Source organism: Dermochelys coriacea, chromosome 7 (assembly GCF_009764565.3).
Source record: "Dermochelys coriacea isolate rDerCor1 chromosome 7, rDerCor1.pri.v4, whole genome shotgun sequence".
NCBI classification, from domain to species: Eukaryota; Metazoa; Chordata; order Testudines; family Dermochelyidae; genus Dermochelys; species Dermochelys coriacea.
The window spans coordinates 112317446-112344092 of NC_050074.1; the positions used below are offsets into that span (position 1 = coordinate 112317446).

General features: G+C 41.1%; 1 protein-coding gene across 1 annotated transcript; it reads right to left on the reverse strand.

Annotated features, from left to right (window-relative positions):
- Window positions 1-6704: 6704 nt before the first annotated feature.
- LOC119858921 (inactive pancreatic lipase-related protein 1-like) lies at window positions 6705-26444 on the reverse strand. Its single transcript, XM_038410463.1, has 12 exons — window positions 26396-26444; window positions 24706-24860; window positions 23811-23936; window positions 21731-21865; window positions 20317-20425; window positions 16822-16941; window positions 16442-16561; window positions 14322-14440; window positions 12385-12514; window positions 11285-11396; window positions 8085-8252; window positions 6705-6768 (listed from the first exon to the last, which is right to left on the reverse strand). Exons 1-12 carry the CDS (start codon window positions 26442-26444, stop codon window positions 6705-6707), a joined length of 1407 nt encoding a protein of 468 aa, XP_038266391.1.
- Between the last annotated feature and the right edge of the window lie 203 nt (window positions 26445-26647).

The following is a 26647-nucleotide window of genomic DNA, read 5'->3' on the forward strand; positions in this document are numbered from 1 at the left end:
CACACGGGTGGAGTGGAACCATTGTTAGCAACAATGACACATTTTTGGTGAGTTTCCCTAGTGTAATCAGTGGGCTGGATCCTCATGCCTGTCCCACATGCTTTGCACTGCTCCTCCACAAATCATTTTTGCCCCACTGGTCCTATCCCTGGTCCTGTATGCAAGAGCTCTCACATGGCCAGAGAAGATGATGGTAGTAATATCAGAATTTCAAAAGACCTCCAGAATCCTGACATGGATAAAGGGCCTGGGAAAGACCAAGAAGATCTAGACCATAACAATGCATGTGCTGCAAATATCTAATGGTATGTTTCCTGTTCAGAACCATGTTGGCCAAATGGAGCTGTTTAGAAACAAGATTAAAAAAGAGGCAAAAGCAAGTTTAAAAAAGCTTTATTCGACTCCATTACATTGTGCGAGGCTTTGGTATCCCCATTTAGTAAGGGAGGCATATCTGTATTATAGATAATTAGCTTGCACATTATATATTGAACCGTGACAATTTGTTCTATCAAACGTGTCAAAATCTGTGACCCAACGGGGTTATACGGGAAAAATTTGGATTTAGATTTGCTAATCAATTTTATAATATCTAAGTCTTTACAATGGCATAATTTAATAGCTCCATTTTCTGCTTTCAGGTCTTTGATTTCCTTGTTAAGCATTTAAGTTTCAATTCTTTTTTTAATCTTTTAACCTTTATCCCTTTGATTTTTTTCTCAGCCTATAATTTGTTATAGTCTTCTGTCAGAGGGGGAGGTAGACTAGGTGACTTTTACTGTGTTGCAAATTATAATTATTAGCGTTATTTGCATTAGTAATGGATTCATTCTTAGCACTGAAAACAATTCCATTATCTGATCAGACAGTTATCTTCACACACAGTTCAGATTGTCCGTGATCATATATATTTATTAGGCACCTCTTCCTCAGTGGGTCAAAAGGAGAATTATTCTTCAGTATAGTAAGTGGTCTTTCTGCTTCGAATGCTTCCCTGAGTAAAGATGCTAACCCTGCAGGGAAGTAGAACAAGACCCAGACTTTTGCCTCCATTGTTCCATCATATGTGGCAAGTATAGTGAGATGTGCTTTCATGACACCTCGATCCAAAGCCCAGTGATGTCAATGAAAGGACCCCCATTGTTATCACTACATGTTGGATCAGGCTCATTATTCTAGTTCAGTGGGAAGCACTGGGAGGATGATTCTTGCTTGACCTTTCAACTCCTTTTATTTTTTAATTGAAAAGCAAAAGTGAGAGAGGCACTGTTGGGGCTGACCAAATGGGGCAGGATGAGTTGGCAATGGGAATGGATACTTCTTCATCTGTCGTCCTTTAAAATGGAGTGTGCTCTCACAGGGATACAAAGTTTTCACATGAGATCGCTGTCCAAATTAACCAAGGGGAGTGGGGGAGACAGGGAAGGGAAGGATGGTGCAGGGCTACAGAACAGCCAAGCACCTCTAGATGTTAAGAATAACTTGGGTCAAGGTTGGAGTGGAGACAGCAGAGAACCTCTCTGCCTTCTCCACTGACCCCTTCCCAAGACATCGAGTGATGGCCAGTGTGGGACCAGAGGTGTAAAGATATTAAGAGAAAGCTCATATGTCCAAGAACTTCTGACATAAGAACAGTCATACTGGGTCAGACCAAAGGTCCATCTAGCCCAGTAACCTGTCTTCCGACAGTGGACAATGCCAGTGAGGTGGCACTGTGGGGTGCCCCAGAGGGAATGAACAGAACAGGTAATCATCAAGTGATCCATCATCAAGTGTCAGCTATCTTAGGATTCTCTTCATACCATTACAAGCCATGTTTAGTAAATACAGCTTGTAAATAAAGAGACAGACACTGGTCCTATTCTCAACTCTGCCACTCCCTTGTTGGGTCATTTTGGACAAGTCCACTGGATTTTTGTGTGTGTTTATCCCTCTCAGATGTAAAATGATGATATTAATACATACATGTCTGGAACACTTTTAGACCTGTGATTGAAAGAGGCTATGTAAGTGGCAAATATTGGTAAATTTCAGCTATAATTAGGTTGTAAGAATGTTATCTATCTGAGCCAAGACTGTCAGAAGTTACTGGTGATTTTTGGGTGTCCAACCTGTGTGACGTTTAAAATATGGGTAATCAGCACTTTCTGAAAGTCAACCCCTCCCCAACTTTTAAAGCCTTTCAAATATTGCCCTCAAAATGAACCACCCCAAAACTGTAGTAACTGCTGAACATTCTGGGCTTTGTTCTTAATAAAGTCATGTATAATTTTAATTCAAGACTGTCTGTGTAAGATCATTAGATCACGAAACAATGTGGTTTATTTTCAGGATTGGGTCCATCCTTTTTCTTCACTTCCTTAACTGGTTTGATGTCATTAGTTATACCCTTCATCAACAGAATTAAAGGTAAAAGGATCTTGCAATACTATACATACATAGCAATAATTGCACAGCTCCTAACAGAGTAGAGACTTATATGACTGTTTGGGATACAGATTTTAAATAAGCTTGTCTCTGCAATATCCACTCATTTTTACTGTATAATTGCATAGATACATATATAATAATTTCCAATATATTTTAGTTTTTTCTGGTTGGTTTTTATGTATAGGGACAAGAAAGGACTAACTTGTACTTAGGCCATAGTTAGGATTTTTCACATACAGCTGGTCAGGAAATAACATTTCCTTCAGATTTTGGGGAGTTTTTATCAAAAAACAAAAACCCACAAACTGAAAAATTTCAATTTTGGGCTTTTCAGTGAAAACCTAACATTTTTGATAAAAATGGACTTTTTTTAGAAAATACCCATTTTTTCACAAAAAGCTATTTTCAGTTAAAGAAAATGTTGATGGGAAATTTTTATTTTCAAGACCTGCTTTACCTAACGTTTAAATACAAATGTCTATGGTATGGCTTTCTAATTTAAGTGCTAACAATAGCCAAATAGCAAATGACTTGTGCATTTTGGGGACTCTAAAACTAGATTAGTTTTAAATTCAATTTCATAATAAAATACATGTTGAATAAATTTTATAAAAGCACTATTAATTACATTTTAGGGGGTATCCAGTAACACTTGGAAAGAAGTATAATATATAAAATACTAGCAATAGCAGGGACAAATGTATGCCAATATTTAGGCTAGCTAAAGAAAGATCTAGTATAACAAAGCGATTAAAAAAACCTTTAAAAGGTTCAAGAAGTAAATTAATCACTACCAAAATAAGATACACTCAAGAAATAGTTCTAGTAAAGGAGGGACTTGATTAATGCATTGATTTAGGAAGCAAATCAGAAAAGACATGTTCTATAGACAACACTGAGTATCACTATACATCAAGAATAATTAGACTCAAATAAGATCTTCAATGTCACTTTGCTGTTTTCTGGTGAATTAGAATACATGATGAAAGCACATTTGCACTCTGTGTGGAAGAAGCCTCTTTGCTTCTTGAAAAAGTGGTTTGGCAAGTTAAGTGACTTATATGAGTAGCTGCCTATCGCATGTGAAGAGGTGGAAGGAGCTGAGTTCATTTTGTACGATATCGAGGTTTCCCCGAACGACATAGATATCATCTTTTTGGTTTTCAGTAACCAGTAAGAAGCCATTTTTAAACCAGAAAGATTGTTTGCAAGAACATCATGGGTGGAATTCACTATTTGCAAAACCAGGGGGCCAACAGAGATTTGAGACAACTTATGCCAGCAGGGAAGTTGGCCCCAAATGCCAATTGTTTTACATGTATTGGAAGAGCCTTGCTTTTTAATTCTGTACAACAGTGTCAATAGGGCTACCTTGTGTTTCTGTTAGTGGAGAGGACCGGGCTCCACGTGGCTCAGGGAATGATTCCCTCCTCATGCTCCCTACTGGGATCATTCCCTGATCCCCTGCGCCTATAGAGGTCTTTGCACAGGTGTAGCATGGGGTTCAGGCTTTGTGGGGTGGCAGGATAAGAGACACATGTTTTTGCAGCATCATCTCTGTTCCCTTATTAACCCCACAGTGCATTAGCAAAAATGTCAGCCCTTAAAACCACCTTTTCTCCTCCTGTCTCTGTTCCTGCCCACGCGTAGGATTGGAATAGTGCAGGATGTGACCCACCATTTTCTAATTACAAAGCCCCTACTTCAGTGAATCACTTAAACACGCGTTTAACTTTAAGTAGGTGCTTACATTTAATTAACTTCAATGGAAATTAAGCACATGCATAGGTGCTTTGCTGAATCGCGGCCTCGGCGTTCATATTCCCATGCGGATGGAGACAGTTTGAAAACCTGGATGGATTGATTTAGAGGTTATTCTTTCCCATGCTCCCTTCTGAAAGGGAGCCAGTTACAACACAAAGGAAAGGACAGGTTTAATGAATGCCAGGAAACGGCACTGCACTAAAATCTTGCCTTAACACTGCTACTGCTTTCAAAGAACTAGCCCCCTCATTAGTATTACAGACAAGAAGATACATTGCTTAGTTTACAACATACGGTTTATTCCACCAGGCTTACTCAAGTCCAATATACAAAAAAAAACCCTGACAGCTGAAAATACAGTGCTATTGCATATGAGAGAGCGAGAGAGAGCGCACAACCCAGGACAAGGATAATCTAAAATGTAATGAAAGTACATAAGCCATTTTGTCTCTAGCATTTGAAATTCTAATAGTAACACTGCACACCAACAAAATAATAGTAATTTCTAGCAGGGATTATAAAAACTAAACTACAGTGTAGGGTACTGGTCATCAAATAACTCACTCCATAACACAGTTCTCCCAGATTTGTTTTGTAATGTTGATAACAAAAGAGACATTTTGAAGTCTGACTTGTATTTCTCTTCCTTTGATGAACAAAGTCAGTTTTTAAAATGCAGCAAAATACATCTCTGAAATGATGCAGGTAAAACCAAAACATTTCTGCATTTAAAGATTCAATCAAAGATTTGCTGTGAATGGTGAGATACTAAAGTTAAAAAAAAATCAATCCGGTATGTATTTTGTACATGATTTGTTGCAAACAACATTTCTAATAGATAAGAGTGATTATATGGTAAAGAGCGTAATTTATATATCCCAAGAACTATGCTTTTGTCACTGACATCGTTAAGGAATTTGACACGTTTGCAAGAGAACAATATATGTCAACTGAAATATATACCAATTAGCTATAAATGGGACATTGAAATGAATGATGCATACACATGCTATACTTAAAAGTAATAACATGTGGTTTAAAGTCACTTGCGTTTTCAAACAAGAATTCTTTTCATGTTGTAATTTTAAAAATCTAATATTTCAAAAGGTCAGGAATAAATAGCACCATTAGCATTAAAAGCTAGCAAAAGGGAAAGTAATTTGTTGTTCATTTAACAATGCATTTTATGTAACAGCTTTGTAAAGTGTTCATTTTTATTCTGCTAAAACAAGGTGGAAGCTATTCCAGTTAATTATTAAAGAAGGATTTTTTTTATTATACCATTGTCAATTTTAATGTCCTGATTCTGATAGGTATTTGTTAAAATTATATGGTCTGCTGGAGTGGCTATGGCAGAGGATAATACTGAGGATATCACTACTGTCAAAACAAAAGTATGGGCAAGTATCTGCTTATACCAAGCTATGAGGAATGAAAAACAAAGGCAGAAATCTCCCTCAACATTAGGAAGTTAATAAGCCTGTAGAAGGTGCCCTAGGAGGAGTCACTGAAATTTGTGAGCCAGGTTCTGTAGGACAACCCCTCTGTGACAAAAAGGACCAGGTGCTGCAATATCAAGAGGCTGCAAGATGCAATGAGTCCTGACATCATGTTGCAAGGTACGGTGTCCATGCAACCAGGCTGTGTGTGGTTACCAGTCATTATAGAAGGGGTAGCAGCCACCCTGCTGCTGCATGTGCTGGAATGTACCCACTGGCCATGTCCCTCACACATGCACATCTCTCTTCCTGTTTTTTTGTGGAGACTGGTTGTGGAGGTCACATGCTCAGTGGGTAAGAGGATGCAAATTCCCCTGGATGGGTCCTCTGTTTTTTTGACTCACCAGTTTGGCCACAATGGAACACTCTCACTACTTAAGGGGCTATTGTGTCTGCCTGCAGAAGCCAGCTTAGTATTGGATCCTGTGTGACTATGACTGCCCATATAGAGCAGGATGGTAAGAGTTATTAAAAGTTATGCTTTCACAAACACCCTTTCTCCTTCGCTTCTTCATCCACAGCTAGTCCATGCTCACTTGCCTCTGTGTGACCTCTCTGGACACTCAGACTTAGTCTGTCTGTTTTTAAGCATTGGGCAATGTGAGACTTATGCCAGTTTGTGGAAACATTAGCTGGGCTAAACTCTGCACTCAGTTGTACCTGTGCAGCTCCAGAGACTTCTATGGGGTCACATGGGAGTAACTGAGATCAGGATTTGCTTCAGTATGTCCTCTGATTTGAGACAACCAATTCACCTCCTTAACAGATGACAACCTCCCTGATCACTATGCTTATGTATCATATCCTTGTTCCCTATGTTCTATATGTTTGCATCTTTGAACATTGTAAGTCCCTCTACATAGGAAGCGTGTCTTCTTGTACATTTGCATAATGGCCAGCACCTTTTGGGTTATACAACAATACAAATAATGATGATAAAAGGAGTGGGACAGTTATTCATTATCAACTTTTATTAATATTAACATACAGTGCTGACATTTTTGTATGTTGTTAGCAAGATGTAAGAGTTTGCAGAACATTCTCTCGCACAGTTTCGCTGCTACAGAAATTAAACCTGAGGAGAAAAAAAGATGTAAAGTGCTTTTAGTGTGTCTAGATTTATTTCTTTTTTGTAATTGTACCAGTGTTTTTTTAATAGAATAAGCCAACCTAATTTGTTTTTTGACAAAGTTAGGATAAAATATTGTTACATTGGAACAAAAGAACAAGTAAATGCTTTGGGCTGCTAAATGTGAAATATTATTTCCTGCTAAAACACTACGGGACTTTAATCATCCCGATTGGTTGGCCTCTCTTTTTTGGCTTCATTCCTTTGGTTGTGTACCTTTCCTGTTGAATTTGCATACCACCAGCATTAGAGAGATGATGATTGCTCGGTGTATGCCAAGACATGAATAAATAGAATAGCTCATGGGGACGTATCCCCGAGCATGTTGATCTGTTGAATGCAAAAACCAGAAGTAGACTTGTACACTCTGCTGTACCATAGTTCACTGGGTTGTGAACATTTTGGTTTGCTTGAGATTCCCCCACCACATCTCTATTTCAAGTGAATGGACTTTAGCTGTGTGATTTTTTTAATTATATCCATGACCCATTGAATGTACCTCCCTCTTCACTGTGTCCCCATTCAGAAGGGCAGAAAAGGTAACAAAACATCATTGGTGGGTAACTAATTGAAACATGCCGTTTTAAAAGAATTAACTTAACGAGCACCTTTCAATCAGTAACTGCCATGCAGTACACTGCTTCTACAGTCTTAAGGCCTTATCCAAAACCCATTGAAGTCAATGGGAGTCTTTCAGTGGAGTTCAATGAGCTTTGGATCAGGCCTTTTAAGCACAATTTATAACTACTAGCTCTGTCTGTGGGAACTGAAGACATATTACCATTACCTCTTATTCTTCCAGAGCCTGATCCAACACCCATTAAAATCAGTGGAAAGACTCCTATTGACTTCAATGGACAGTGGATCGGACGCCCTAATGTAAGTTTTAAACACTGATGGCTATTTCTAGTATAAAACTTGCAGTACCCAATAGCCTGATGTCTGGAAAGAGCTGTGCTGATTACCTAAGCCACAGTTAAGTTAACCTTTCCTACCCAAAGCACAGAGGTTTATACAAAACCTTTGCTCTTGTTGAAGCCAAATCCAGATGTTTTTATAATTTTTCCTTGACGATATCTGACAGAAATATTTACCAGTAAGCTACATCGGTATCTTGTGGGGAAGGAAATTTAAATTTTTCCTCTCTTTTTTTTTTTAAATGCTCTAAATAGCTGTTCTTGTGCAAGCACTATTACCCTCATATGTCATGCTGTACTTGTAGCTCCCAAAGAAATTGAAATTTTCACAATAAATATACATACACATTTCCATCTTCTCCAGCTTGTACTGTGACCACTGCTGCTCCCAGTTTGGGAAGGGTTGGGTTTAGGACATGGTTGTTCCAAAGAAATTTAACTTTTGTAATTGTCCCAACTTTAAGTTCAACATCAATGAAGTTGGCATATGTTTTGCCTGGATTGAGGGTCCCCCTTCAAGAACAAAAGTATATAATGTCCAGTGAGGTTTAATATTAATTACCAATACAGTGTAGCTGTTTGAGTAGCTACAGTAGCATATTGATAATGAACATGGCCTTCAGCTTGTCAAACAGTAAGAATCATAGAGTCATAGAAGATTAGTGTTGGAAGAGACCTCAGGAGGTCATCTAGTCCAATCCCCTGCTGAAAGCAGGACCGACCCAAACGAAATCATCCCAGCCAGGGCTTTGTCAAGCCAGGCCTTAAAAACCTCTAAGAATGGACATTCCACCACCTCCCTAGGTAACCCATTCTATTGTCTCGGTTACCTCAATATCATGTAAATGTTCATGTTACACAAAAATTTGTAAATGAAATTTTCCTGTCCTCATATGAAATCAATGTTCATAAGAATGCATTACCTGCTGACCAAAGGGATATTTGTTTGGCATGCCCATGCTCTACAGTATCTCCCCTATATTAAAATATAGTGTTCCAGGGGACCCAGTTACAACGTAGTGCCCTGAGGCTTGGCTGCAGCATGGTTTCATTTGGTAGTGTAGGCAGGGTCTTGGCCATGTTTTGCACATATGCTAGACCTGTTTTATCTTCAGTTCAGTTGCAAAACGCAGGCCTAGTGCCATATGTGCTACAAAATGTAGGTGTGGATTGGTCATGCAGGAAGAACCTTAGGAAAAGGAGAGGATCTAGCAAGAATCAAACAAAGAAAATCAACTTCTTGAAGACTAAGAAACTCCATGCCTGGCTGGGAAATGTCAGGTGGAGAAGTCAATCCTGGGGTAGTCTTTTCTGTGCATCTCTTCTCTGACTGCTGTTAGCACACCAGGCCTTTTCTTCCGTAGAGACAAGGGGCCAAATTCTGCTCTCATCTACAGTGGCATAAATCAGAGTAGCTCCAATTACTTGCACAAAGAACTCATTAAGGAAGTGGGCTTTGAGAAGCGATTTAAAGGAGAAGAGAGAGGTGACAAGGCGAATGGGGTTAGGAAGGCAGTTCCAGGCACAGAGAAAGCATGGGGGTGGCCGTGGGGAAAGGATACAAAGAGAGACACAAATTGGCAAAGTATATGTGTGGGTTTGCCATGAACCAAATTTACTTGGTAAGTGCTTTGTGTCAGAGCTGTGCCTTCTGTTAGCATCCCTTGAGAATCTAAATCGAATCTAGCTGAACATAATTTATAATGAAAATCACTTAAAATATCTTCCCATTAGATCTACTACCCTTCCAAATTTCCATGGCAGCATAATATATTACTGACCATGCCAGATAAACAGTAATCCAGCACTAACATATTTGTACTGCTAGCACAAAAAATGAACAGGATTGTTAACTCAGAAAATCAAAATAAACTCACATTGCAGCAGAATATTGCAATACTTTGCAATGCATAGCTTTATTCAATGTGCATTACAGCTGGGATTTTCAAAAGAGCCTAAGGGAGCAAAGCACCTACGTCTCACTGACTTTCAAAGGCATTTGGGCATCTACAACTTCAACTTCAAAGGGAGTTTAGGCTCTTTTAAAATGTCCAGCTTGCTCATGCTAAACCCTTTGGCAGCATAAATTTAAGTTTATATATAATTACACCCCAAAAAAGTTCAAGAGCATTGTTAATGTTACAAAGTCAAGCACTCATAAGTTAGAAAAAACAGGCTTAAGGCTGTCCATGCAACTTTAATTTGGCTTTTTTTGTGTGTATGTATTATGATAAAGTCTTAAATTACACCGTTGCATATCATCTCTTTTAAATTACTTGATCACATGCTATCCATTTTCCTCTGTCTTTGCCCCGCCACATCAAACCTCCACCCCCTGGCTCCTGCTCACTCCCTCTTTGCTTCCCTGCCCCTAACCCCCATTCATCCCCTGCACTTTGGCTCCAGCAACCCCCATGTCCCCACTAATCCTGTTCTTTCCCAGTTTCTTGCACCTCCTCACATCTCTGCATTCCAGTTAGGCTATTTTCTTCTCCTCCTTGCTGCCAGGCATGGGGGGAGCATTGAGGGTACAACAGACACTATGTCCCTACTCTCAGTTCCTGTGCCTGGTATCACAGTGGCCCCTGGCTGCCTAGAGCAACATCTGCAGGGAAAGTCTTGCTCAGCTCTTGCAGCCATGGGATAGAGCATACTCAAGAGCTTTGTTGGGATGCTGCATGCACAATATGGTTGCAGATAGCAGCTGTGAGGGGCTGGAGCATACTCAGTGCAGATGGATTCTTTGGAGAATTTAATGTCAAACTCTAACAGGTCTTTACTAAGCATGTGCCAACTGAGATTTTTCAGAAATGTAGGACAAATGTGGATGAATTTTCGTGGGGATGGCAAAAGAGACATTCCTAACACCAGGATGACCCCACTGGTAAATTTAAAGTTTTTGCTCTAAAGCATGAAGGCCTTAGAACTTCTTGGTTCTAATGATTGTAAGAATTTTTTTAACATGGGCAAAACACTGTATTTTTCCTTAATCTCTTTCTCAGAAAAACCTGAACCATTCTAGCTGAAATTTAATATCCGACTGTCTTTCTGTCCAAGGCAGACACCTGACATAGAAAATTTCAGCAGAAATGGTTAAAGTTTGGCACAGTAATGAGCACACAACAATAGGGTTTTGTAAAAGAAAGTGTCAGGCAATCCTGATGACAGGTCAAGCTGGTAGCACCGCCTATGATAGCACCATAAACTGATACAACATTTTACAAACATGTAAAAGATAAGAGATCAGAATTATACTAGTGTAAATCCATAGTATCATTTTAGAATTCAGTTAAGTTACATGGTGTAACTGAGATCAGGATCTAGCCCCAGGTTCTTGTATCCCTATAGTTATCAGAGAAATAAGGCTAAATTCTAACGCTTCTTCTGATATAAATCCAGATTCAATACAGTTAGTATGGATTTACACCACTGTATATGAGAGCAAAATTTGGCCTATAGATTAAGAAGAAGCATTAATTAAAAATAGATGAATTAAATATTCTAATAGCAGAGAAGCTCATTTTTCATTATAATATAGAACTTACTGAACAATTTCATATTGCTTTGTGTTTCCTTCAGCTCCGTACAGGGCAATATTTACATACCCACTCACTTTCCTCTTTCCAGCAATTGACACAGATACTTTATACCTCCAACCTACACAGCAGAAATAAAATGAATTTGATTGTACCCACATAGGAACAAACGCAACAGGCCTAGTTTTGATTTTCTATCACTACTTTATGTTTCAGGACAAAACAAAGGGAAAACATCACTGTCACTTCACTTTGAGCTCAAGATTAAATTCTGGCCTGATCGGAATGACGAGAATACAACAGAATAGAATGTTTTTATAGGCGAATACTAGGAGCCTGCTTCTCCACTGCTTTGCAACTGCAGTCATTTACAGCCATGCAAAATGAGTGTAAAACCCTAGCAAATCACAATTCTCCACTCACACCGGTAATAGCATTTTATTCCCAGTTTGCACAGTGTGAATGACTGCACAAAGATCCATGGCAGAGGAAATTCATGGACTTTGTGTTTATTTGTGAAAAATAGTCCATAATGTGATAGAAGGAACATATCACTTGTCATATTGACCAGGAAAGTACCTATTCACAACTTGGGGGTGTTGTAGGGAACAACACTGAAGGATGTTCTGGTCCATAAGCAGGGCAAAGAGGACAAATTAAAGCATCTGACAGCTGGAGGAGTATTCTGTCTAGGGGAACTTTCCGTTGATTTACAGCTGGGAAAGGTGCTATGCTACCTCCTACTCCAGCTGCGTCCCCATCCCCAGCATAAGGGGAAGGACTTATGCATGGGCCTAGTTTGGAGGGTGAAGGGGCATTTCACCCCCAAACTGTAAGTCTTGGCATGGAATTTGCACCCCCATACACACACGCATAGCTCCATTGGCCAGACTGGAGCTGTCCCCCCAAATATAGAAGTCAAACTACACTTATGGAGTTATATTGGGGGCTTTCTGGGACTGGTGTTGTCAAGACAGGCAGGGGAGAGGGCTCCTCCACCATGGTATGGTCCTTCGTCCGTTAAAACTAATGTAAAGTGAGAGGGAAATATTTTAAATTATGTTGGTGCGCAAGTGTAAATAGAAGCAAGTAAAGAAGTAGGAACTTACGAGCAAAATCCTTGGCCTCTCCAGTATTCAGATAAAGTTTCTGGATCCCAGAAGTAACTCTGTCCTTAAACTTATCTGCATAGTGACCCATTTCGGGGCATCCGCCTTTGGAGCATGGGAAGCAGTTATCCTAATTGAAATACATGTGCCAATTCACAGAATCAGAGAATATCAGGGTTGGAAGGGACCTCTGGAGGTCATCTAGTTTAACCCACTGCTCAAAGCAAGACCAAGCCCCAACTAAATCGTCCCAGCCAGGGCTTTGTCAAGCCTGACCTTAAAAACCTCAAAGGAAGGAGATTCCACCACCTCCCTAGGTAACGCATTCCAGTGCTTCACCACCCTCCTAGTGAAAACGTTTTTCCTAATATCCAACCTAAACCTCCCCCACTGCAACTTGAGACCATTATTCCTTGTTCTGCAATCTGCTATAACTGAAAACAGTCTAGATCCATCCTCTTTGGAACCTCCTTTCAGGTAATTGAAAGCAGCTATCAAATCCTCCCTCATTCTTCTCTTCTGCAGACTAAATAATCCCAGTTCCCTCAGCCTCTCCTCATAATTCATGTGCTCCAGCACCCTAATCATTTTTGTTGCCCTCCGCTGACTCTTTCCAATTTTTCCACATTCTTCTTGTACTGTGGGGCCCCAAACTAGACACAGTACTCCAGATGAGGCCTCAACAATGCCGAATAGAGGGGAACAATCATGTCACTCGATCTGCTGGCTGATTCTAATAAGGCTCTATCCCAAGGAGACAGGGAAAAAATCATTTGGCCACAGAAACTCTAAAAATATAATTGTTTCTCTCTCTCTGTGGCAGCACATTGCAAAACAGCCCCATTCTCTCCCCCACAGGAAAAGCTCATGTGAATTAACCTATTCCCTCCAATCCTCCTCTTCTTCTGATGTTCAGCCCCATCAATACTATCTAGCTGATGACGTGCAGTTCACTCCAGCCCTGCTAGTGACAGGCGTGTGTAGTCGTGAGTGGTGTAGAAAAATGCCGCTAAGCCATGTCTATGGGCTACCTCTAACTCTGCTTGAAATAAGCCACCCTAGAGAGGGCATGAGGAGGACAGGCCCTGCCTGGCACCTCATGGATTTGGAGAAATGAATGTCTCCTTTGTACTTCATCCCAGTTTGCTCTTCGCTAGAAGGAGGCATCTCCATTTCTCTAAGTTCCTTCTCTTAAACTCAGTGGTTTAGAATGGGGTAGCAGATGGGGATCATGCTCTCCCTGGCTCACCTAATGGGTGGCTGTGAAGTGCTTTGATGATGCAAAGGTTTATGTAAGTGCTCGGTATTATTGTTATTTACCCCTTGCGCATGGAGCTCTGTTTCTCTCTACTGGTGGGTGAGCCACATAGCTGGGTTGATGAGCCTGCTACAGTGTTAGCTAACCAAGCTGAGTCATACATAGAGCTATGGGACTGAGGAAAAGACAGTGGTTTTAGGCCACATCACGTGTATTTGTTCCTTGAGGTCATCAGGTGAGTCACTGAGTATGCACTGAACCTTAAGGTAAATGAGTTTACTTCAGAATTATTTGCAAGACAAAATGCTAAAATATGGGGGTTGTGCTCACTTCTCCTTGGATGTGCGCAATAAATAATTACTGGGGCAGATTCTTCCCCCCTGCCTGAGCCCCTCTTTGACACAGCAGGGTGAGAGCTTGCAGGAGCAGCTCTAACTTATGCCACTGGCGTGAGGTCTCTCAGGAGCCTCAGGCCACTGTAGAGCCAGGCATAACTCTGCTCCACGATGCCCCTTCCGTGCCCCATCCCCATCCCCCAATGCCCCAGCGCATCCCTTCCTTCCCCTTATGCCTGCACTCATGCAATGCAAAGTGGCCTGAGCTGAATAGACTCTGGTTCTACCGCATGCAGCTGCACAGACAAGAGCCACTCATTCCTTGGGATGTGAGAATGACTTACTGTCTGAAAAATGTTATATGAAGCACAGGTGTATCCTAGAAAGCCATCGGGAGAGAGGATGCTGTCAGAATAATACTTGTAGCTTCGCAAATGATTACAAGCAACAAAGTCACGAGTTCCTGTGGAAAGAAGCTCCTATTACATATTGTATTCCAAGGCTATTGGTTGTTAGGTTTTTCTTTTCTGTAAACTATTCAGACTGGAATCGTGGTATTGAACTGATCATGTCATTTGAATGATTTATAAATCTCCACATTACATTGTCACAATTCTGGGCAGCACCTGAGTTACAGTTTGAGACCTATTTCTTCAGTGACTGTATTGACCCTTGGTGAAATACACCTAGTACAGAATGTGTAAAATGCAAATGTATAACAAACATAGGGTCTGAGTGAGCAATCCTTGTTCATGTTGGTGAATACTTACTCACATGAGTAGCCCCCCCATTGTGTAATTAATTGCATTAATGCTCGCCAATATGAATAAAGGGCCTCTGTAGGGAACAGCTCACCTTATCATTATATAAAAGAAAACAAAATGCAGTGTGTTAAACACTATATCCTCCTTAACACTAAGCTTCCTGGAGCAATGCTGATTTATGCAGACTGCGAATCTGACCACCTGATTATTTGAGGCAGGTGGGGGGAAGGGGCATGTTATTATTTTAAATATGTTATTTTGTACTAAAATTCCTTAAATGATCTGGATTTAGGTTAAAAAAAGAAGTAATTAAGTGCAAGGGGTTTTTCTGCATCCTTATTAATAGAGAATTTGATCCTGCAGTGCTTACACAGGCAAGAATTTGTGAGTAAAGACTGCAGAAATAGGCCAGTAATTGCAAAGAAGAGATTCATAGGGAAAGGGCTAGGAAAGAAATCCCAGGAAAATTTTCAGGTTTTATGAGAGAGGGAAAATAAATGTCTGCTATAGCTGGGGTGTTGTCCTTACTGTATGTCTTGATTTATCAATGTGATTTCCCAAAAGATGTAAAAGTTCATGCTTGCAGATCCTTTGGCAGTTTTTGAATCTTAGACTGCAAGTATTTGCAGGGCAGGGTATGTGCTTTATTTATGTTCTGTCGGGTATAATGTAAATGTATGGCACTATGTACAGGATTCTTAACAATAATAATAACAACAGGATTTGGAATATTCAAAATAAGGAACAAATCTGAATGTGCATGATCTATCATACGCCAAACTCTTTCCAACTGCCTAATAATAGAAACAAAAATTATATTGTTCAAGTGCAACCCAAATTGCTAACTGGTAACTACAGAATAGAAACACATTTGAATTTAGCTGCCAAAGCTCACAAAACAATTGAAGCCAGAGATCCCATAGCAGAAATAGACATGAATGTTATTGTTCCACTCTCACCCAGTACGCTGACAGATGACTACATAATAGAAACAAAGTTGAATGTTGTTGTTCCAGAGCTAAGCTTTTGGCATAGTTTGAGTAGGGTTTGTTTCTATGATTAGATAACTGGCAGCAGTTTCGGATGAGATGGACCAATGAATGAATATTTGTTTCTATTGTGGAGTTACCTGGGAACAGTGCAAGGTGCACTGGAACAATCACACTGAAGTTTGTTCCTGTTATTTGGCAGCATGATGGACTATTTACAATAAACTCAAGTTAATCTTGCTCCATTAGAGCCAAAGCTGGATAGTTTGAATAGTGGGTCAGCCAAGGTCCTTAAGGAACATGGCTGGTGGGATCTGGGTCTTTGCTGACCCATGGAGCCCAAACACATGTGGAAGGGGAGCAGGAACTATTGTTATTGCTCCTCACCCCCAACCTTGTACGGATACCCACTACTTGACAATGCAGGCACTGTGGGTGGTTGGAGGTAAAGACTCCAAATCTCAACCCCATCATATTTTTCCCAAAGCAAAGCCTTTGTGCCACTCATTCTTTGATCGCTCTACCAGAACGTGTCCCCCAGAGTACATTTGGACCATACTATCAGTTTCACTGTTGTTTGTGGCTGTAACTGTTGGCATTCATAAAGAAAATAATCAAAAATAGTTGAAATAAGAAGATTGCTGCTATGTTAGCTCAATACATTTTGATGTAGACCCTCAATAGAAGTCATCATCTGCTTAACATATTTACCTTCCCAGATTCCATCAATGTCAATAATCTGTGAAACAGGATTCTTCTTACATCCTGGCATATGTATTCCTCCGTTTGGATAAAAATCAAGATGTCCTATAGCCTGGCTCATGCCCAAACCTGCAATGTTTGTAATGGGGGTAAGCAAATTTTAATTTAAATACTGCCATGTATTTCCTGGCAGCAGCTCTACATAACGCTATAGGGCTATAGTTTGTAAGCTCTTTGAGGCAATAACTGGTGGGGTTTTTTGTTTGTTTATTTTTTGTTATTTTTTTTCCTGTATTTGTACAGCAATGGGTCATATTCTGTGACTGGGACTCCTAGGTGCTACCACAGGCTAAAGCAATAATAATAATACAATGCAGCTGGAAACTTACCCAGATATGGAATAGTGGGAGCTGAATCAGTATGAATAATGTCAACAAAGGCTGCATCCGTCTTATCTAGTCTGACTTCAATTGGAGTACCTTGAAAATAAGGCTGGGCAGGATCCAGTCCTTAAAGAAATATATGCACAATTAAATGTGCGTGCACTTATGTGTGTACATAAATAGTGCTAGCTAGCTATACTACTGTATATATTTGAAGATGGGTCTATGGCGGCTACATAGTTTTATTCACTTCAGAATTAGAGTCGCTAACAAATATATAGTATGATTGATCTGTCAGTGGTAAATGCCAAGGCCGTAACCATAGCAGGGTGAGCAGGGTAACAGCCCAGGAAGCAAAGCTGTGGGTGTGTGTGTGTGGAAAAATAGGGTGAAAAAATGGTAGGGATGCAAATATGCTTGCTCGCCCGGGCACTAAAATGCCTAGTTGCAGCACTGGTAAACAGTGTGGGACAGATCTCCAGCTGGTGTAGATTGGTAGCTCCAGTGAAGTCAATGGAATTATACCGATTCATGCCAGCTGAGAATCTGGCCTTGTAAATGTTTATACTTGAATTCCAACTACTGCAACATAGATTGTTGTTTTAGGGCAACATTTTTTTTTTTAAAGAGTGCCTAAAGTGAGGCTCCTAAATCCATATCCTGAATGGCCTGATTTTCAGAAGTGCTTGAAATCAGTAGGAGTTGTTGGGTGCTCAACACACTTGAAAATCATGATGATTGTTTAGGTGCCTAGATACAGATTTTGGAGCCTAAGGCCATGTCTACACTACACAGTTTTTAGCGACACAGCTGTGTCGCTAGAAGTCAGGCAGTGTGAATGCTGTTTGTCGGAACTTTTGCCGACAAAATACTTCCATCCCCAACGAGCAGGGTTTGCATTGTCAACAGGAATGCACTCCTGCCGACAACATGGGCGTTCACACAAGCACTTGCTGTGGAAAAACTTTTGTCTTTCGGGGGTGAGGGGCTTAAGTACCTGTGAACGACAAAAGTTTTGTCGTCCAATTGCAAGTGTAGACATAGCCTAACTTTAGACACCTAGCTTTGATATTAGCATAAAACTGAGACTCATTTTCTTTCTCATTCACTGCATCCGACTCAAGTGCTTGTAAAATCCTGTAAATTACAAAGCGCTTATTATCCGGTGCTGCTATCTGATGCTTTTCCTGTGCAGCAGTTTTAGTTTTGTTTTTAAGTTGAATTTTGCACACTACTAGTCCAAGGGTTGGCAGGCCCAGACTCTTTGGAAGATGCTATAATGGAAAAAAGTTAAGTTCATAATATCTGAAATTGGCTTCTGTGCATGAGGGGCAGCTTTTCTGCCTAATGCACATCCCTCTTTGTCTGGCCTGTGTGCTGCATGAGGAATCCAAACAAACAACTTGTCCAGGTGAGTGCTGAATATGTCTGTAAAACAACCTGACACTGAAGTCCGGGGGATACATTAGCTGTATTTTCAGAAATAGGTAAGTAAATGTATATTATGTGATAGATCAGTTTGCTATGCAGAAGCTCTCTTGGCATAATGAATAACACTACTAAAAATAGTCAAGTTGCAGCTTGTCTGGACAGTATCAATAAAACGTGAACACCATAGCCCTGGAGTAAAGGAGCTTTGTGTGAGTCACCTATGTGGCTGCAGAAAGGAGAGAATCCTCCTCCCATCCATCCAGCCCAGAGCCAGGGCACCAAACACTCTCTCTGCAGCTGTTACTCTGGCCCATGAGCTGTAAAAGTGGCCACAGGCTGTTGTGCTCTCTCTCTCTTTTAATTCAAAGAAGGCTTTGCAGGTAGTGAATCTGTGCAGTTGGCAGATTCAGCGGCCATGCTGGTGTCACTCTCCCCAGCCACTTATGTACCCCTTGCACAATCCCCCGGAGATAGCCACTATGGAGCATTGTGCTGGGGTTATGCAGGTGATTGTGGAATCCTTTTGCACGTTCAGTTATACTGCTAGTTCTCTTCTGCACAATGGAACAGTGGCATTTCTACTGAAGTTTAAGCCTGGTACATCTAAGGAGCTTAAGGGAGAGGGGTTAGGATTTGCCCTATTACCTTAACAGGTCATCGGGCCTGATCCTGCAAGATGCTGAGTGCTCTATCCATGCTCCAGCAAAGCTCTTTAGCATGTGCTTAACCTTAAGCATTGGAGTAGTTCCATTGAGACCAATAAGACCACTCACATCCTTTAAGTTAAACACATGCTTAAACAGTTGGCTGGATTGGGGCCAGAGTGCTCAGCATCTTGCAGGATCAAGCCCTAAGATAGTTGCTATGGTCAGTTTCACAGCACATTTTTGTTTTCCTGTTGTTTTTAAAAACCTAAGAAATTAAACTAAAAAAAAATCTGCTGGAAAAATAACATAAATTAAAATTAATGTGTGTAAATGCATTGCCCAGATGTGAAGGCTTTGATGTAAACCTACGAAAGCAGGGAGAAAAAGGGTTACATTTGAAGGTTCAACTTTCTGTCTTTGCTACATCAATTTCAGTCAATCCTTTTCTGCGAATGGATATTGGTCAGCAAAACCATGGCATCAAACAATTAACTCCTCTCACTGCTGTGCTGCCGACAGCACACTTTGCCGGGCCTCCAAACAGTGGGTGATCTTAAACACAGGACATACTGCTGCACTTGCACAACAAGCTGGCTTAATGAGAGAAGTAAATGATAGGAGAAAATCTGTCAGGATAAGGAAAGTGGGAATCACCATGTTAAGCCTCCATCGTCATAACAGGGTTGGGCAAATGCTTTGGAAAAAATCAGACTCATTACAACTGGTGCAGGTAACTTAAAATCTGTCAAATGAACTAGATTGTTGTGCATTTGCACTGAGCAGCTTTAGTGGCAGGCAGAATGCCACAGTGTCGCAATGTTAAGTCATTATGTACTGAGCCAGAATAGCCCATGCTCCCTGGGACCATCCTTAGAGCACAGCTGACAAAAAAGGACCTGCTGTACACAGCAGAGGCCAGCCATATACTAGGGATGGGATGCTGGTGCAGATCACTACCCCATGCAGCTAACCGTCTCCTGACCACTGCAATTCATGGGGACAAATTTAGCCCTGATGTAAGAAGATCTCAGAGACATTCTGCCGGGGGCATATACCTCCTCCCACAAAGATTAAGGTTAAGGCAAGAACACCATGACGGGATCCTTATGGAGATTCCCACCTGGGTAATACCTTCCTGAGAGTGGGATGGTGTTATTGCAGAAGGGCACAATTTTGGCTATTAGCAATATGAGATTATGATACAGTTGTACAGTTGTGATCAATCCTGTAGGGGGCAGTGGCAGACACATCCACACATGTGCATGCATTCATACACACACACACCAGTTCATTACACTGCAGGGTTTTCCTTCAGTCAGATACTGTAGTTGTTTTAGTAAAAAACGCCAGGTAATGTTAAGGTCTAACAATGCTCTCTTCAAATTCTTCATTGGTATAGACAAGCTATAATTCATTAACCTACCAGTTATTCTTCCAAGGCCTGGCCTCCTTCTCCCTGTCTCCCCTGCAGCATGTGCTCCAAGGCTATGGCCAATGAGATGGACTTTGGAAGGAGAGTATCCATATTGTTCCTGAGGAAAACATCAATTGTAACGAAAGGGAATCTATATTTTCACTAATATGAGGTCTAGAGAGAAGCTCTGGCTTACACAACTAAAGCCAGAAATGGGCTGTGCAAAGCAGAGGTCCATGGAATTGGAGGGAGGACAGAGTCCAGGGTGTAAAGCAGTAACAGAGCCATTCAGTAGCTGCTACTACAGCCTCAAGCCATTATTTTGGCAGTGGATAGTCATGGATCGACCAGCCAGACCCTTTATTCCCTGCCCCACTGTGAATGGAAGTGTATTTGGCATCCTATTGACATTGTTTTAGCCAACTCAAGAATGTCAAGGAAAAAAAATTCATGGCCACTCTTATGTAGGACACCCACATTCTGCTAAGGTCTGATTCTCCACTGCTTTGCACCTTGTGTGGGAGTGAGCACCAGTGCAATGTGAGTGCTAAACACTACCATTCCGATCTGTAATTTGCACAGATGTAATTGACAACACAGGCTGCAAGGCAATGGCGAGCCAGCCCCCAGTATTTATGCTAGCCAGAGGCAAACTAGTTCAGAAAAGATTCAGAATCATCCCTCTCCTCATAGCTTCACTCAGGCCTAGGTGCAAGCATTTTTAAGTCATTAGATTTCGGGACAGAGGGAGAGATTTTCAAAGGCAAAAATGGCAGTTAGGTGCCTAATTCCCACCAACTTTCAACTGGAATTTGGCCCCTAATGGCCCTGTGTGACTATGAAAATGCCCTCCAGAGCTACATTTGGTGTAAAATGGTGAGTTACATTGACATCAGTAGATCTATGAGATTTGCACAAGCTGAACATCTGGCCCTTAGTTTGATCACAGACCCACAGCCCGTCTCCCTGCCCTGGGGCAGCTGGGAAGATCCCACCTGTCCCCAAACACTGAGATCTAGGTGTCACTTCTTCATGGGTTGGGGAGAGGACACTGCTCTCTCCTCCTGGGAGGTAGCTGTTGCTATCCAATGGCCAATTATTGAAGGCTCTTGTATGGGTATCCCTTAAGATGGGTCCTATAGCTTTTGTGGTTGAGAAAGGGTAAATTGCCCTGTTCATTACTCCTCTATCTTTAAAACTACCCAAACCTTCACATCCACAAGAGTACATAAAAGTAATTGCAGCATAAAACTATTCAAACTCTATGTATTATGGGGGAGTTGAAAGGACTTTAAAATCTAGCTGGAGGAGAACTGTCTTTTGCTGGCTATATGACAATTCATTGTGATTGTTTATTTAGATTAGAATACATTTCAGCAGCTCTATGACTATAATCCTATTGTGGAACGAGAAGATCCCTTACCATAAGCACATTTATAAAATAAGCTATTTCAGCGCCCACGACACGGATATTGTTTGATGCCTGGGTATATTGGCACCTTGACCCACTACTCCAGTCTATGCAGATGCAGTTCACGTCTTCCACTTCAAACATCCTCTGGTGAAAATACATATTTAAAAAGAACAGAAGCAAACATTATCAGCACCAGTTCAGATTGCTAATTACTTAACACAGTCAGAAAGACATATAAATGTCATAGGAATTCCCTGTACATTTTTTCAAGTACAGCCTCTACATTACATCAGGGCTCTGTTCATGTCTTGATTCTTTATGTAAATGATGCAGAGTCACAGCCTGTAAATTATAGGTTCAGTTAGAAGCTTATATTTTTTCCATAATAATTAAAAGGTAGGATAATTAAAAACATATATGATCTGTATTTATCAAACACATGGATTTATATTTTCAAGAGGATACATAAGGTTTTGCTTCTTTTGCTCTGACCTGTGGAATGGTTTGCTAGAGACACCCTGTTTTAGCAGCTGTGATATATTTTGTATATTATGTTATGCTCTGGGTTATGTGTCAATAATGCCAGTGAAAGCAAGAAAAGTACTTCTTGTTGTGAATAAGGATGGCAGAATCTGGCTGTACATCAGTGGTTCTCAAAGTGTGATCAATGGACCGTCAGCCTCTTTGGCGATCTGGAGATTGAGGTAATTTAGAGCCAAGCAATGGGAAATTTGAAGGAGGGGATGACAGCTGGAGAGAGGAGAAGGATTCGGCCCAGGGAGAAGGTTAGAGAAGTCCTGTGTTTGTGTATTGTTGCTTTCGGAGCTGCAAAAGGGTGGTTTTGTGCAGAGCTGCCAATTAGAGGGCTCTTTTGAAAGACGAAGAAGCAGAATTTTACTGGTGGAACGGAGCCAAAAAAGGCTCCACATGTCCCCTGAACTGGGCTAAATCCTGGGAGTTGGGGAATGTTGGCCAATCAGCACCCTTCTACTCTAACTGGCCAATGGGTGCCAGAGACTCCCAGGGGACAAGCTACCTATTGTCCCTTGGCGAGTGTCTCCCTTCCTTGCTGCTGGGACTGTGCCCCTTTCACCACCTGCCCCACCAATTTCCCCCATCCATTGATGCAGGTGGGTCACAGTTGGTGTTATAAAGAAGAAGGAGCAGAATTTTACTAGATAGCAAGTCAACTCTTCCAGGAGAACTGATTTTTTTTAGTTTTCTAAATTTGGGTGGATATTAACGCCTATTTAGGACCAGAGACCAATATAAAATGTATTTATAAAATCAGTCTTAAGTGCCAACTTTCAGAACAAAGACAAGGATGTGATTTTCAAATATAGGGCTCCAGGCTTCCCTGGAATTAGCTACTGACTTGAGACAAAGGAATAAACTGCACAGCTTTGCCCTGCCAGCTCAGCCATTCTGATTGCAAATGCTCACTTGCAGAAAAACGTTTTGTATAAATGTGAAAAGAGGAGATGGATCTGAAGATGCGTAAAAATGCATCAGAGGGGCAGATGGTTGGAACAGGAATGTTAGGAGCCATGTCATCTCCCCAGCTATCACGTCCCAGTTCAGTGTCACGGGCTATCCCACCTCTCCTCGGCGGACCTTCCACCCTCAGAGCCTTCCTGTACCCGTCAGGTTAATCCAGCTCGTAATCGGCAGAACTGGGAAGCAACAAGTTTGATCTCTCCCCATTTAACAAACTTTGCAATCTCCTTAATTTATAAGCAGCATTTTACTGCATTTTTTTTGTATACCAGAGAAAAAACATTGATTGGACCACATTCTGTCATCATTTATGTCTGTATAAACCCTTTGATTTCAACACAGAGTAGAATTTGGCCCATTTTGTTTTAAGATTTTTCCTGGAAGTGGAGCTAGAACTGAATAGATTTCAGATGAACAACATTTTATGTCCTAATTTTGTAAAGATAGACGTGGACAGCTTTCCTCTTCTTGTCAGCCCAGATGGCACGCTATGCATTGGTTAGACATAGAGAAAATGAATAATTACAGGAATACCTTCATAAATGTGAACTAAGTGATTTGAGAATGACAGAATATCCAGATAGTACCATACCGTGCACATGTCCGACAGCCAGTTTTCTTCTCCGTGGTCTATAAATCCATGGATAATAAAACGTGTTATTTTGCTTGTATTGAAATTTGAGTAGCCAATCGTTGCTGGATTTATTGCAGTGATCTCCTGTTGTAGATATTAAAATAGTAAATGTTTTAGCTATTTCCTGTAAAAACCTTATCAAAACAGCAATGTGAATAGAAACCAACACTGTTTTTATGAAAGCCCAGATCCTGCAAGCATTTACACATGCACTTCACTTTACACATGTGACATTAAGTCCGTGTATGTTTGCAGGACAGGGGCAGAGGAGTTTCGCCATTGCTTTCAGTGGAGCCAGGATTTCACCTTTAGTGTGTCCTTTCCGTTTCTCACCAAACAAGTTCCAGTGCTACAGATTTTCCTAACATTTCTCAATAGACATAGGAAACATGCAAAGTGTGGCTAGGTGGACTTTTGCCGGCCTCTGGGGAGGGAGCCTTCAGTCTGTCGTTTGCATAGGGTTGGGAAAGTCTTTATTGGGTCTATTCAAAGAATCACCTGTTGCATCCACCAATGAGAATTTTGTCCCTTCAGATCTAGTGAAACTTGTGGTAGGGTGGACAGGAAATTTCTGAGGGGCTGGAAAATGCTGACTCCTGACCACATTGGAGAGTTGGCCATTTCTCTCACTGGCCTTGAGAATGCCAAGAGCACTAAAAGGTGATGTTTCTGTGTTCTGTGTGTACGTGTCACTTAGGGTGATCAGATGTCCCGATTTTATAGGGACAGTCCCGATTTTTGGGTCTTTTTCTTATATAGGCTCCTATGACCCACCACCCCTGTCCCGATATTTCACGTTTGCTGTCTGGTCATCCTAGGTCACTTGCAATATTTAAACAGAAATAGGTCTTACTTGAAAGTTATTAGGATTCTTTTTTGTGTAAAGAAGGAAGTGGGTGTTTATCTTTTCTGGACTCCAGGGTAACTTTGCCACTGGTCTTTCTATAGTTCCAGCCCATGGTATATCATCTGTGAAGCACCCGAGCCTTTCAAAGCAAACTTCCTTTCCTGTAGCACACAGATAAAATTATCAGGATGTGAATGAGCAAAGATGTGGTAGGTTCTAATTGTCACATTCTGTCCCGACAGCACTTTTCCCCCAATGGTCTCTCGGTGCTTTCTGAGCGCAGCAACCTGAATTCAGGCCAGCTACAACTGCAGGCATTGCCCTTGGCAGAGCACAGCTACTGCTCTCCCCAGGCCACAATCCACCCCAGTGATGCAAAGGCCTTCTGCACAGGCCCACAGAATAGGGCCAGCATGTAGTGGGGAGTATGTATTTCCCCCAACAAGGTTTGATCTAAACCACACACCACACAACAAAAACACTAACCCAGGAACCTATCCTTGCAACAAAACCTGTTGCCAACTGTGTCCACATATCTATTCAGGGGACACCATCACAGGGCCTAATCACATCAGCCACACTATCAGAAGCTCGTTCACCTGCGCATCTACCAATGTGATATATGCCATCATGTGCCAGCAATGCCCCTCTGCCATGTACATTGATCAAACTGGACAGTCTCTATGTAAAAGAATAAATGGACACAAATCAGATGTCAAGAATTATAACATTCAAAAACTAGTCAGAGAACACTTCAATCTCTTTGGTCACTCGATTACAGACCTAAAAGTGGCAATTCTTCAACAAAAAAACTTCAAAAACAGACTCCAACGAGAGACTGCTGAATTGGAATTAATTTGCAAACTGGATCCAATTAACTGAGGATTGAATAAAGACTGGGGGTGGATGTGTCATTACACAAAGTAAAACTATTTCCTCTTGTTTATTTCCCCTCCTACTGTTCTTGTAAAGTGCTGGAAATGGCTCACCTTGATTATCACTACAAAAGATACCCCCCCTCCCCCGCTCTCCTGCTGGTAATAGCTCACCTTTCCTGATCACTCTTGTTACAGTCTGTATGGAAACATCCATTGTTTCATGTTCTCTGTGTATATAAAATCTCCCCACTGTATTTTCCACTGAATGCATCCAATGAAGTGAGCTATAGCTCACAAGAACTTATGCTCTAATAAATTTGTTAGTCTCTAAGGTGCCACAAGTACTCCTTTTCTTTCTCTGGGGAACATTCCTCCACAGGCTCCCTCCCCCTGGCTCTGCACTGTTCCTTGTCATGGGCAATTTGCCCAATGTGAATCTAATTGATGACCAGCCATATTGTGCCTATGCTAGTCTGGATGCACAAGGGAGGAAGTAGGTACAAAGATCCTTCCACTTTACCTAGTGGCCTTGTGGAGAAGACCAGGATAACAGCATTTTTGGGGGGAAGAAATCTCCCCATACTTCCTGTTTTGTAAACCTGCTTGTTAACCTGCAAGGCTCAGGAACTGGGGCTGGGACTTCCTGAGGGAATGGCAAACCATACCACTCACCCTCCTTACAAATGAACTGCAAACTCAGATAGTCATTACACATAGAACCTTCATCACATAGAGCAAAGTCCTGGGAAAAGAAAACGATTGTGATCAGATCAGAATAGAAATGCTCTACTGAAATTGACATAAATCCTATGCCTCACCTCTGGTTGTACCAAGCAGAAAAAGTGCAAGAATCCAAATTCCAAGCATCTAGAACAAGTCAAAAGGGAAAAGCTTAGACTGGCTAATCCACATGATAGGCAAAGCCTTGTATCAATTGCTTTTTCTCATTATAAATCTGTACTTGTACCACACAATGACAGTGTCTCAGCAGCAGCTTTTACTAACTTAGATAAAAAATGACTTACTGTTCAATGCTCTACCTGGAGTCCCCAGGGATTGCTAAACAAACT

Coding starts and splice junctions, on each gene's coding strand:
- LOC119858921 (XM_038410463.1), bottom strand. CDS start 26,444: ATGCTTGGAATTTGGATTCTTGCACTTTTTCTGCTTGGTACAACCAGA. Junction 16,942..20,316: donor AGGCCTTGGAAGAATAACTG/GTAGGTTAATGA, acceptor TATTTCTTTAAG/GACTGGATCCTGCCCAGCCT. Junction 16,562..16,821: donor TCCCACTATTCCATATCTGG/GTAAGTTTCCAG, acceptor CAAACATTGCAG/GTTTGGGCATGAGCCAGGCT.